The 13,013-nt window shown below is 37.2% G+C and overlaps 1 protein-coding gene across 1 annotated transcript in view; it reads right to left on the reverse strand.

Annotated features, from left to right (window-relative positions):
* The window catches only part of plcxd3 (phosphatidylinositol-specific phospholipase C, X domain containing 3), a 34,912-nt gene that overhangs the window by 4,727 nt on the left and 17,172 nt on the right, over window positions 1–13,013 (reverse strand). The window contains exon 2 of the mRNA XM_006626822.3: window positions 3,169–3,877. Within this exon, the coding sequence (XP_006626885.1) occupies window positions 3,169–3,877 (709 nt within the window). The remainder of the gene's footprint in view (window positions 1–3,168; window positions 3,878–13,013) is intronic.

Raw genomic sequence — 13,013 nt, forward strand, 5'->3', positions numbered from 1 at the left:
GAAATTCTATTGAATTACAGTGTTTTCTCATTTTCTGAAAACTCAGGAGTCAAACAAAAGTTCTTCCAAAAAATAAACACTATTTTTTTATCACTTTATTAGCCATATACAATTTCTTGTATTAGGGATTTGTCTTTTTGCATACCCCAGCTTGCTCTCCATGAAACACAAAGGCACACAGACAGGGAGAGAGATGTTTGGGGTCAAAGTGCAGGGACAGCCATTGTACAGCACCCCTGGAGCAGTTGGGGTTAAAGGCCTTGTTCAGGGGCCCAACAGAGTACAATTCTTCTACCAGCTGCAGGATTTGAACTGGCAATCTTCCAGCCACAGGTGCAGATCCTTAGCCACCGCTGTGCCCCTTTAACACTATAATTTGATTCTTACTTTGAGTTTACAAGTTCAATACTATGAAAAAATGTTTAACAAATTACAAAAACGTGATGATGATTCCCTGGATACTTGCTCATAGTAATTTATCCAGGGTCATTTAGCACAGGAGAGGAATGGTACAACTTTTTATGGCAGCCCTGAAAAGACATGCAGAGCTTATAAATCTTGTTAGTGATTAGGTGAGTGGGTGTACAAGTCTATTTCTTGTTTCTCAGCTGCCAATACAATCAGCAACTCCCATTAGTCACTGCTCTTGACAGATACATCTCTTCAAACACAAGTCCTAAGGACATAATTATTGAAACCTAAGTTGATTGCATAATACTTTGAGAAGAACTTCAAAGATATTGTTATTCACCTGGTATTAATATTTTCACATTCTTAGACATAATGGTTTATGATGAGCAATTTAAAACTCACAATTCTGAAGCCCCAATTATTTTTTTTCTTTTAAAAGTAACACAATGACGCATATACTATACACAATACACAGAATCTATTTCCATGATATGTATGCATTTTATTTAAAATTAAAATACTAAAATTAAAAGTATGATTATTAATCAACATTCTTAATTTGAAATTATTTTCAAATGCAAAATCTACTGTTCGATGGTGAGGGAAAGCTGATTTTAAATTAAAGAGGATATACAGTAACTAAGCTTCTTGTGTTATTTAAGGCAGAAATCACAGCCGATATCAGGCTTCTTCATACAAATTGTGTTATCTGAGTTAAAAAGAAGAAGGGGCATATGTCAAAAGGAAAATTTAAGTGTATAAGCCTGCAGAAAGACACAGAGGAGAAGATCAAGGCGCTCTTAAAGGGCAGGATAACAGCACCTCCCGAACAACTTCCTGAGGCATTTTCTCCATTGTTAATTTTAAGTGTCAAATAGCCTGAATCCAGTCTGACAGCCACACATCTCCGAATTCTGTTAGCACAGCAGCAGTGAGTCAAGGTTACATCTACGCCCCAAGACAATGTGCTTTTCAAATGCTACTGAAATAATTAGGACCTTCTTACTGACATGAGCAGCTTTTTTTTCCTTACTTCTTCAGTCAAATAATTAAGTAGTGTACAGGTACTGTATATATAAAAGATACCACTAGGAGAAGTGTTTGATTTCTTTTAAAAGATAATCATCATATTAGACTTTAAGCAAAAATTACACGTTGTCACCATTTATCACATTCTATCTGCCAAAGAATTCCTTTAAAAAGTCACTTTCCATTATTATTATATGCACCTCTCTAATTAGTTTCTTCTAAAATATATTTTACACACATTTCAAATGTTATAGAAGTTTGAACATATGAATTCAGCCTTGGTTTATATCAAACCTGTTCAGCTAATGGTGCATCAGCGGTAATCACACATATTCTAGTGTTGCATTATAGCCTGTTTCTCTGCTATTTAAAAGTATGAGCCAAGTTCCACGTGTAGCCTGAGACCCCTTTTATAATTTGGTACTGCCATATGTCCAGGTGTGAGATACATAATACATAATGAAAAATAAACAGCTTCTAGAAAAGTCTAAAACCTCATGACTTGCAGCCTTACTACAACATTGCAGCACTGAGAAACTGAAGAGCTAACTTGAAGGATAATTTAATTAACAGAACATGATGCCAATTTCATTTCAAGGTAATTTACTAATTTAAGCTTATTTTTATTCAACTTTATTTAATCGTCTATAATGCTACTTTATTAAACAGTTTCAATTGAATAATAGAGTTTGGCCTATTCGTTGTAGGGTTCATTCTAAATTTGGTTAAATTCTGTGCACGCTGAGGGAGATAGGCATGACACCTGTCGTGTGGAGGACATGCAGAGAAAATATGAGACATTTTAGCATAACAGGAAGGTTGAAGACACACTAGGTCAAAACAATACTATCACTTTTTGTAACTCATTAAAATGTTCTTAGGTGCAAGCATTACTTTGAAATGCTTAGAGCATTTTAAAATAAGAGTTCAGAGCCTAGCAGTGGCATTTCTGTATCCTCAGTTTGCTCCATTTCAAAGCTTCACTGAACTGCTCTGTGACTTCTTGCATCCCTACAGCATACTCTCTTTAGTTCTGTACGAAATGGTATTTTATTCATAAAATTTTAAAAAATATATTTGAGTGAACATACAAGTAATCACAGAATCTATATGACAGAGTATTTATTGTTTTCTGTCAAGAAAAATATTGTGCCCTGTACACATCTCCCCCACCTACACTCTCACAAAGTAAGGTGCAGGAATGGGCGACTGCAATAGAGGAGGACTGGGGATGCTGGGGATGCAGTGATCACGGTGGGGCTAATTCATATTTATTGTGAAAAGTTAAAAGGCGGAAGGGAGGGGGAATATTTTCTCTTTTTAACTTTTTATTATAGTTATCCTAATTCGTGAAAACAGTATATATGCTTAGTTCACATACTTATCTTTCAGACCCTTTTAAATTTTTACAGTCATGAGCAGGAAACACTCTAGGTGGAAAGACTATTTTTAAACAGGATAAGTAAAGCGAGCAAATTATAATTTTTACCTGCACTTTCTAAAGGATACATCATTTTTGGTTCTTAGAAATATAGATTGGTTGGGAAACATGGTGTGTACGTGGTGCGTATTGCACAATCCTTCCAACTTACAAAACAAAGCTGCACACATCCATGAGAAAAAGCGAAGGCGCTCTCTTAGAATGACACTGATAGTGAGCTCAAGCACCAGGAAGGGAAACCGTGACACTGTTGTTCTCAATGTGTTGTGCAGTTATATTTCACTTGCCTTTCGGTAATGGTTTCCCTCAGGCCACTGGCAACGCCCTTCATCACCGTGCTTGCTTTGGGAGTCAGCACCACCTGGGAGACAAAAAAGGTGCCCTTGCGGCGCCTCTCGGCGACAGTAGATTGCAGGAACTGAATGAGCTTTTCAGGATCGGTGGTATTTGCCCATGGAGACGGCATCATCTGACCAGGCCACAGATAGGGAACCTCTAGAGCGACCGGGTTATGGTAAAATACCAGAACTTGGTACTCCTTCTCCCACAGGTATTTGAGGGTCACCTCCTGGGCGAAAATGGCTGGGCACAGCTTGTTCCCAAAAATCTCGTGCAGCATCCGTACCAGCTTCTCGTGGTGGGAATTTTGCATCCCATAAAAGTGATTGAAATCCAAGAACGCTACCTCACGCAAGTGGGAAGCTAAAAAGCTGTTGATCTGCTCCAGGCCTTCTTTTACTTTTGCGCTGAACAACCCGTGGGCAAAATAGAGCTCGTTGTCTGGGTCTCGAGGTTTTGTGGAAATGCGCAAGTCAAAGAACCGAATCCCAGCTTCCAGTTGGCTGGTGAAATTCATGGTCTGGGTGGCTAGCCATTTCCTCATCAGTTTTTTGGCCACTGTTCCAAAAACTGAGACAAAGTTCTGGACAGTTTCTGGTTGTTCTGGCCCAACTGGGGAGGCTTCATCAATGTAGAAGCTGAAAGAGTCATGGGATCCTAAAAAAGAAAAATTTTATTAGCTACCAGCAGCTGTTTGTGAAACAAACAAGTTAGTATGTGAAGACTCAGTAAAGAAGCAATGAATCAATCATTTTGTGAAGAACATTCTGGAACATTTGGGGCAGAAGAAAACACAAATATAGATCACTACTAAATACTGGGAGTTAGGAGGTGAATGTATGGCACAATTAGTCAGTAATACTGGCACCATCCTTTGAATGAGACATAAAACTGAGGTACTGACTCTCTTTTTCTTGAAAAGAGTGGGGATGTTAACCTTTGTGTCCAAATTTCCCCCCGGCTTTACTAATCATGACCTCCTAATAATCTCCTTCTCTGAATCACCTTTATCACTGTGCTCTTCTCACCCCTGATGTGTGGTGAGTGTACTGGTGCACTTTGGCTGTTGTTGCATCTTCCAGGTGGGGGCTCCACATGGGTGGTAGTGGTTAATTACCTGTAAAGCAGTCTGAGTGGAGTGTCTTTATTATTATTTTATTTTTGTATGGTGTTTTAACAGATGAAGAGATTGAGTCCCTTATTAGAATTGCACATTATTATAACAAAATTACATCAGCTTGCAATACAGTGCATATTGCATGTGTCCTGAACAAACTCTTGACATACAGCACAAAATAATGAAACTTCAACTCCTGAGCAAACTTTCGTTCACAGTTTCATCACACTGAATAACTGGATAACCTTGTGTTACTGCGCTTCATGTGTTCCAACCACACACACATGATTCTTTTACTTTTTAATAATCAGAATAAAGTTTTTATTGATACAGTACTCTTGGATAGGGAAGCTACAAAAAGATACTATATGAAAATTAAGGTGGGTAGCTGCGTCAGCATGCGTAGGCTGCAAAGGAACAAGTAATAGGTTTATTCCATGCTGAAAAAAATAAGAGAAAACACAATGTTTCAGCCGTGGAGCCTCACACCTGAAGAAGGCTCCACGGCCAAAACGTTGTATTTTCTTTCTTCTTTTTTTTTAAGCATGGAATAAACCTATTACTTGTTCCTATTTGAAAATTGTCAGGGAGACAATTTACAGTGCCTCACACTCACAAGACAAAATGGAGTTCTCACCACATTGAGGCAGAACCACTGGCTGTGACATTGAATGGTTACCATTAACTAATACATAGCGCCACCCAGTGGCACACCAGAATTAGTCCTCGACACTACATTTAAAAATGTTTAAAAACTAATTCCTATGATAATGATAAGATAGAAGTTAAGAATATTTCTTGACCTGTGAAACAGAGAAAGATGATGGTTCATAAACAGAATATTACACATAAGACTTTAAAAGTGGATAAAAAATACAAGTTGAATTATTTTCACTGTATGATTTATATGAGTAAAAGTTATCAAAATCATTAGATAGATAGATACTTTATTGATCCCATGAGGGAAATTACAGTACAACAGCAGCTTTACACAGACAACACAGCCACAGTGTAACGAATGATACAATAATAATAATAGTACAATACATACAATACAATCAGTACAGTGAGGGGTGCACTAAAAGAGTTACTCACAGTCCGGACACACAAAGAACAAACTAGAACAGAACAGTACGCAGAAAAATCGTATCACACATATGAATATAAATATAGATGTATATATATATAAATACTGTATAAATGTATTGCACAGGTCCCTGGCATATATTGCACAAAAAATGGTTGTAAACGGGAAAGAAAAGAAAGAGAACAGATGTAGCAGTAGATGTGTAGATGCGTTCAGTCCAGAAACAGGCCACTGTCAATGTTGCCTCTGCCCAGACGCAAGGTGGATGCGTTGTACAGTCTTATGGCAGAAGGCAAGAATGATCTCCTGTAGCGCTCCCTGTCGCACCGTGGATGAATCAGTCTTTTGCTGAACGTGCTCTTCATTTCTACAAGCCTGTCATAAAGGGGATGGGAGATGTTGTCCATGATGGCCTCTAGTTTGGACACCATTCTCTTCTCAGCCACTACCTCCAAGGGGTCCAGGTCAGACCCAATGACAGAGCCCCAATGGTGATCGCTACCACCGACTGATAGAACATATGTAGCATCTTACTACATACATTGAAGGACCTGAGCCTCCTCAAGAAGTAAAGTCGGCTCCGTCCCTTCTTATAGATGGCCTCGATGTTCTTAGATCATTCCAGTCTATCATTGATGTGCACTCCCAGGTACTTGTACGAGTCCACCATCTCCACGCCACTCCCATGGATGTAGACAGGGATAGGTTTGACCTTTTTCCTCCTGAAATCTACCACCAGTTCCTTTGTCTTTGTTACATTCAGTTCCAAGTGGTTCACCCAACACCACTCCACAAAGCTGCTGACCAGTCCTCTGTACTCCTCCTCCTGCTCACCCTGGATACATCCCACAATTGCAGAGTCATCTGAGAACTTCTGCAGGTGGCATGACTTTGAGTTGTACTTAAAGTCCGAAGTATAGAGGGTGAAGAGGAATGGAGAAAGAACTGTCCCTTGAGGTGCCCCTGTGTTACTCACTACCTGTTCAGACACACAGTTCTGAAGTCTCACAGACTGTGGTCTGCCTTTCAGGTAGTCAGTGATCCACGAGGTCATGGAGGTATAGACTTGCATCTCCTCCAGCTTCCTCCTTAGAAGTAAGGGAGGGATGGTATTGAACGCACTGGAGAAGTCGAAAAACATGATCCTTACAGTGTTGCCAGCCCTGTCCAGGTGTGAGTAGGCCTTTTGCAGCATGTAGATGATCGCATCCTCCACACCAACACTGGGCTGGTAGGCGAACTGTAGGGTGTCCAGTGATGAGATGACCAGGGGTCTTAGGTGGGATATGACCAGCCTCTCCAGTGTCTTCATTACGTGAGAAGTCAGTGCAACTGGTCTGTAGTCGTTGAGGACAGAGGGGCGCACTTTCTTTGGTACCGGGACCAGGCATGATGTCTTCCAGAGCACCAGGACTCTCTCCAAGCGCAGGCTCAGGTTGAACAGTCGGTGGAGCACTCCGCTCAGCTGATCAGCATTGGCGAAAGAACATTTGCTATGCAGCTGTAACAGTGTCTTAAGAGAAATGAGAAAAGGACGAAGTGGCACTGACTTGAAAATTGTGATATTTTCCATACTGAGACTGAAAAGCATGAATTTAATTCCATGAAAGGCCTAATCACTGTTTTTACCTTCATGGATAGCTTTAAATTAGTACTTAAAGCTACATTTTGTATTGGGATTTTGTGGGTGGTATAATCTTTTTATGGTGGCTGTATAATACAGTTTATTCATGAATACAGGGATGTGCTGTACATTGTTGCTGCTGTTGTTTTATTTATATATACTCTTCAAAAGGCTATGAACCTAAAATATTAACAATGGCAGGACATCATTTTGCCAGTAATAGCTGTTTCTATTATTACAACAAGCTAACATACTTCTCTCGTTACACAAAACTGGGAAAATGTGTCTCCATCTTAGAGATGGCCTTTTTTCACACTTAATATAGAATTTCATGATCAAACAAAGAAAGTCTGAAATATCATATGAATGAACATAATCTCTATTTCATATTCAGAAGATGAAACAGTGAATTATTTTTTCTATTTTTGGTCAGAATAGATTACTCTAGATTTTAGCTTATAAAACAATTTATTTTTAAAGAGAAATAAAAATTATCGAGTTCCCAGAGCAAGCATAACCAACAATTCATCATTGTTTGTTTTAACCATATGCATCATATTATGACAAAGGTAGATTCATTGCAATCTTTAACAGTTCTGTGAAGAAGTGGTCCAGTTTGTCGTTAAAGTTCAGGTACAGTCACGTAGAAAATGTACAGATTTGACATTATTTCAATCATAGTAATTAACATTACTGCAGTACAATCATACAAAATCACTCTATAGTTTGATGCAAAAACAGCTCAGAAATATGTGCATAAAAGCTGTGTAAATAATACTTTATTCAGTGTTTTTATATTTACCTCAGCTTTATTCCACTGTATCCATTCCAAACAGTTTGTTTTGGGGTTAATATTACAATTTAAACCAACTGCAATAGTTAAAAATTAAAATGTTCCTGCCATACTGGTGCAAACATACTTTTATGATTTCTAGATGACTTCTCTGTATCTTTAGAGGATCACATTCAATCAGAAACTTATCTTACTACATTTGAACTTTTTATCATTTTACCAAAATTCATTTTAAGATGGACCCCTTTAATTTTCATAACAGGATAAAGGAAATGAAGGTCACTGTAGTAACCTCACAGTCAGAGATTGCATGAAAGTAATTTCCAATTTGTCCTTGCTTCCTTCACTTTGCCAAAGTTTGTCTAAGAGAACGTTTTCTTCATGAAATTTTTGTAAAAACAAAAAACCATCAAGTTCTGTGCACCTTCTGAAAAAAACAACTGCATGACTACAGTGTAACAACAGCAACAGCCAAATACCTGTGGCCAACCTTGTCACTTAAGAACATTAATTGAACTTAAGAATTAATCGAACAGCCTCTGTACAGCATTCAACAACAGCTGCAATGTCACGGACAGCTAAAAAGTTTTTTCACGCACAGTTTTTCAAGGTTTTCCTCTCATTCATCAACCCACTAGGATAGCATTGCAATCATTGTTGCAGCACTTCTAACAGGTATAACACATAACGTATATTTCCGAAGTTACCCTCAACACCTCTGAAACAATTTCCAATAAAGACAACTTACTTTTGATTGGCCTTTGTTAGCTCATTAATTTGCCAACCTGGCTACAGCTAATTAAAACAATTACTGTCACATACTGTCACATATGATGCACGAGTACAGCTTTGCCGCCCTCTAAAACATCTGGTGCAGTATTAAATACTGCTTAATGCATTTTTTGACATTTTCTGTCACAAATGAAAGATACGTGATTCTTGACAAAGCTGAAGTCCTGGCTGACTAGGAAAATATAAATAATGTCAGTGGTGAAAGGACAGTGTGCTAATGAGAGACATATCTTTAGATACATGTTGCAAATCCATTCCAGAGGAGTAGTACGAGTATATACTGTACATGTTTATTAAGTAGTGCATTGTTAATGTTGAATCATTGGCCTTTGGCCCTCACTACAGCTCTATATATTCAGATCACAGCATGCTTGTGACAATCCCTGGCAAAGTCATGAAACCAGCTGAAGGCTGGAAAGGAGGGGGTGAAATCAAATTTATGGGGAGATTGATTTTTCAATCCTTCTTTGTCACAATTTGTATGTGTTTGCTTAGAAACTACCAAATAAGCGCTAGTCATCCATCAAACCCATGGTGGTTGGGTGACATTTAGAGTAAAGAAATGTGACATTTGTGTGTTTAAATGTTCGTTGTTGCATCAGTGTTTCCTGTTTGATGTTTGAACCATCAAGTCCTGCATGGGTTTTTATTGCAGTCCGGTTCAACTACTTATTCTTAGGACAAATTATGTTACCATGTCTAGCAATGCTTCCCTGCCTTTTGACAGCGGCAATTAGAGAGAACATAAAGAGAGGACCAGGTGTGAGCAAAGTTGAAGGAGACACTTGATGATTCCTACACTTATAATAGAGCAAATGGGTATACCATATTTATGAAACTTCCTGTGGGCAATAGAAAACGATAAGGTGATGTCAAATGATGGAAGGTACTGTAAATGCTAAAACGTCTACTATTTGAGGCAGTGCCTTTATGTCTATAAAAAGCACCATCTTGTACTGATCACAGCCCATAGAGTATAACCTACCCTTAGAATCTCAGTTACCAACAGACCTGTGTAACATTATACTCAATTTTGAATTGCCAGTTGAATTTGTACAGCTTAACTCCCAGGGATAATTAATTAATTAATTGCTTACACTTATATAGCGCTTTTCTGGACACTCCACTCAAAGCGCTTTACAGGTAATGGGGACTCCCCTCCACCACCACCAATGTGCAGCATCCACCTAGATGATGCGACGGCAGCCATAGTGCGCCAGAATGCTCACCACACATCAGCTATCAGTGGGGAGGAGAGCAGAGTAATGTAGCCAATTCATAGATGACTCCTGAACCCACAATGAAGGACTTGGAAGTGCAGGCAGGTTTTTAAAGCCCAGTCATACTGTACTGTACATCAACTCTTTAGGCCACCAAGTCATCTCAGACCTGGAGCATAAATAACAAGGGCACTACACAGTACTGCCAAAGTGCACAGATATTCTGTTGAAAATCAGCAGCAATTTGATTATAAGCTAGGTGCTAGTGTCAACAATTCTGATTGAAAGCAGTTTTCAAACAGCAAAACAGTAAAGCCACTATGTAGTGAGTGAGTGAGTGTTTGTGTCTGTGTTTCTGCCCTGTGTTTAAGACTTGTCCCATCCATGGGGAATCCTGCCTTGAGATGGAGGGGTAGATGATTTGAAACAGCTGATGCATAGCTGATGCATTGTTCCATGCTGAAAAGAAAAGGAAGGAAACACAACGTTTCGGCTGTGGAGCCTTCTTCACACCTGATACAGATACCTAGGAAGGGACAGGAGTTGCTCTTTCACACACACCCAAGAAAGGTCCAAACCCAGACCCTGTGGAGAGGCAGTTGTGGACAAGGGAATACTAGTTGGTCAGCTAGTGACATGACACAGGCTCAAACGCATGACATCTGTACCTCAAAAAAAACCTTCACTGCTTAAGCCATTTGGGAGCCCTTTATTATAAACATAGCTGGGAGCAGTATTGATTTTCATTTTTTCCTGACCTCTATAAATTCAGAGTTTCCTTAAGGCATTGCATTGAAGCAAATAGATTGCCTGTATAGTGGTGGCATGCTATCAGCATCTACTGTAGTCCATCTACTGTAGGTTTGGCAATCCCATCGGTACTTGAAACACTTGAGCAGTTACTGGAACAGTAGATTAGGACAGCTTCTAATTTTACCATAACTTAGTGCCTGCCTTTTGCAATTCTGTTACCTTTACAAGTCTTATATTTATAGATACCAAATTACACTTATAAAATTGTTTTATTGAATTTTTTGAATGAAAAAGACTTTGGATAAAAATATATTCCTTTTTTCAATTATTCTATTTAAGAATTAAATTAAACCCTGATAGGGATTGTAATTCTAAAAGAAAAATAAAGTCAAAAGCATTTTTCAGATAACAAATTTGAATCCAAATTTCAAATCGTCTAAACAGGGACAAGTTAAGTGGAGCTTTAATATTAACTAAATATTAAAATTGTTAAACCACTTTAAAGGGGATTTTAGAGGCTTTCAAAAGTACTGAGTTGAAACTATAATCTAGCAAGGTGCTATTTTGACTTGAAATGTCAATATTCACACTGTAAACTGCAAATGAATAGTTATAAAAATGTGAGACAAGAGTGAGTAAACCTTTCAGCAGACAAATGACTTAAGTTACATTAACCATTTTGTATTATAAAATAGACATAATAAACATCTACTGTATGTTGCTTGGTAACTGTCCAGACTCAGTTCCTGAGAGAATGGAATGATTTCTACATAATAAAAAATGTCAGTTCATGACTGTCACACATATAGTTTTCTTTTCTTCACATACTTAGTACAATTACTGCTTATTGATCGCTGCCAAGTCAATATTCACTCGTGTAAGTGTATAATATAAGTTGTATTTATTATTTTATTATATTAACTTTTTGAATAAAACATTTTTAATAAACTGGTGCTTTGAATAGACTGATTGCTATGTAAATTGGGCTAGCTCTCTTTTATATATGTCAGCTATATTATAGTTTATTCAATATAATAATATAATTCTAATGAGAAGACTCACAGTAATAAAATGCAACAGGAGAATACAAGAAATTAAAAAAATGCATTGGATACTACATGTTGAACTTTTGTGAGAATAAATAATTTACACAAATTCATACAAATACAGAGCAATTAAGATCAGTAGGTTATGGAAATTGAGTACATTTACTTAGTGACAGTATAGTTAATCCTATTTAATTTTCTTCATTAAAAGAAAAGATGTACTTAATTAAGATTACTTAAATCTGTCAGTTTATCCTTAACAGACCAAAAATCTCACATAAAGTTGCATTTCTAGGTCTGTTCTGTATGTCAGGCCTCTACCTGGTCTACTTACGATAGTTTACAGTACGTATATCTTGTTAAAGTTATGGTATTCAATGGAAGCAATACAAAAAAAAGAGATGCCTGATATCCTAGTAAACTAGTATTTCTAAAAGACTGCATACAGTATGTGATATACATTAAGCTGCATGTGTCAAATCTTCTCATTTATGGCTTAAGAAAATCAAAAATATTTTGGCATGATTGAACAGTTAAAATCCAAAGTGTCCATTCTATGTACAGTACTTCAAAATCCTAAAATAAAGAGCAGTCTTGACTAAAATTACATTTGAACACTCCAATTACTCCAATTAACTTTATTAGAATATTAACAATGTATTTCCATACTGCTGGTTCACCAGAGTAAACCATTGAGTACACCATTGTCAGCTAATTGTGACATTACAGGGCTCATATTCTGCATTCGAGTATCACAAAGAAAAAAAATATTTTGATATTTGACAATATCAAAATAAACATTTCAATTATTTGACAATACACTAATTAATGGTCTTATCTTGTGGAAGTTTTATTTTGAAAACGCTAAATTTGCTTTGTATTAATCTAATCTAATACTTGTATTTTTTTAGATATTATTATGTGTCTAAGCAATAAGTCAGGAAGAATAATGCAGTCTGATTTTTTCAGAGCCTTATCTGTACCTTGATCAAATTGGCAATCATCTACAACAAAGGTCATGCAACCTTTTAATGCATTCATAGTCTTATATATTCAAGAAAAATGAACATTTCATTTTCAAGGTGAATAGAGAAAGGATTTCTAGGAAACAAAGCACGCAAAGCCCAAAAAGGACATTTATCACGCACATAACTAAAAATGCATTAAATGGTTCTGAACAAGCCAGATTCAGATTTGATACCATAGATATTTGATTGACCTTGAATCCATCAGTAAAACAATCTGTCCTGCTGTCTTGTACTTTAAAATAATCTAAAATATACATTTGGAACAACAGTAATATCAATATTTTTTATTAGAAGCCCATGTTGAATGACATTTCCAAAATGTAGTATTAACAT

This window comes from Lepisosteus oculatus, chromosome 3 (genome assembly GCF_040954835.1).
Source record: "Lepisosteus oculatus isolate fLepOcu1 chromosome 3, fLepOcu1.hap2, whole genome shotgun sequence".
Classification (NCBI taxonomy): domain Eukaryota; kingdom Metazoa; phylum Chordata; class Actinopteri; order Semionotiformes; family Lepisosteidae; genus Lepisosteus; species Lepisosteus oculatus.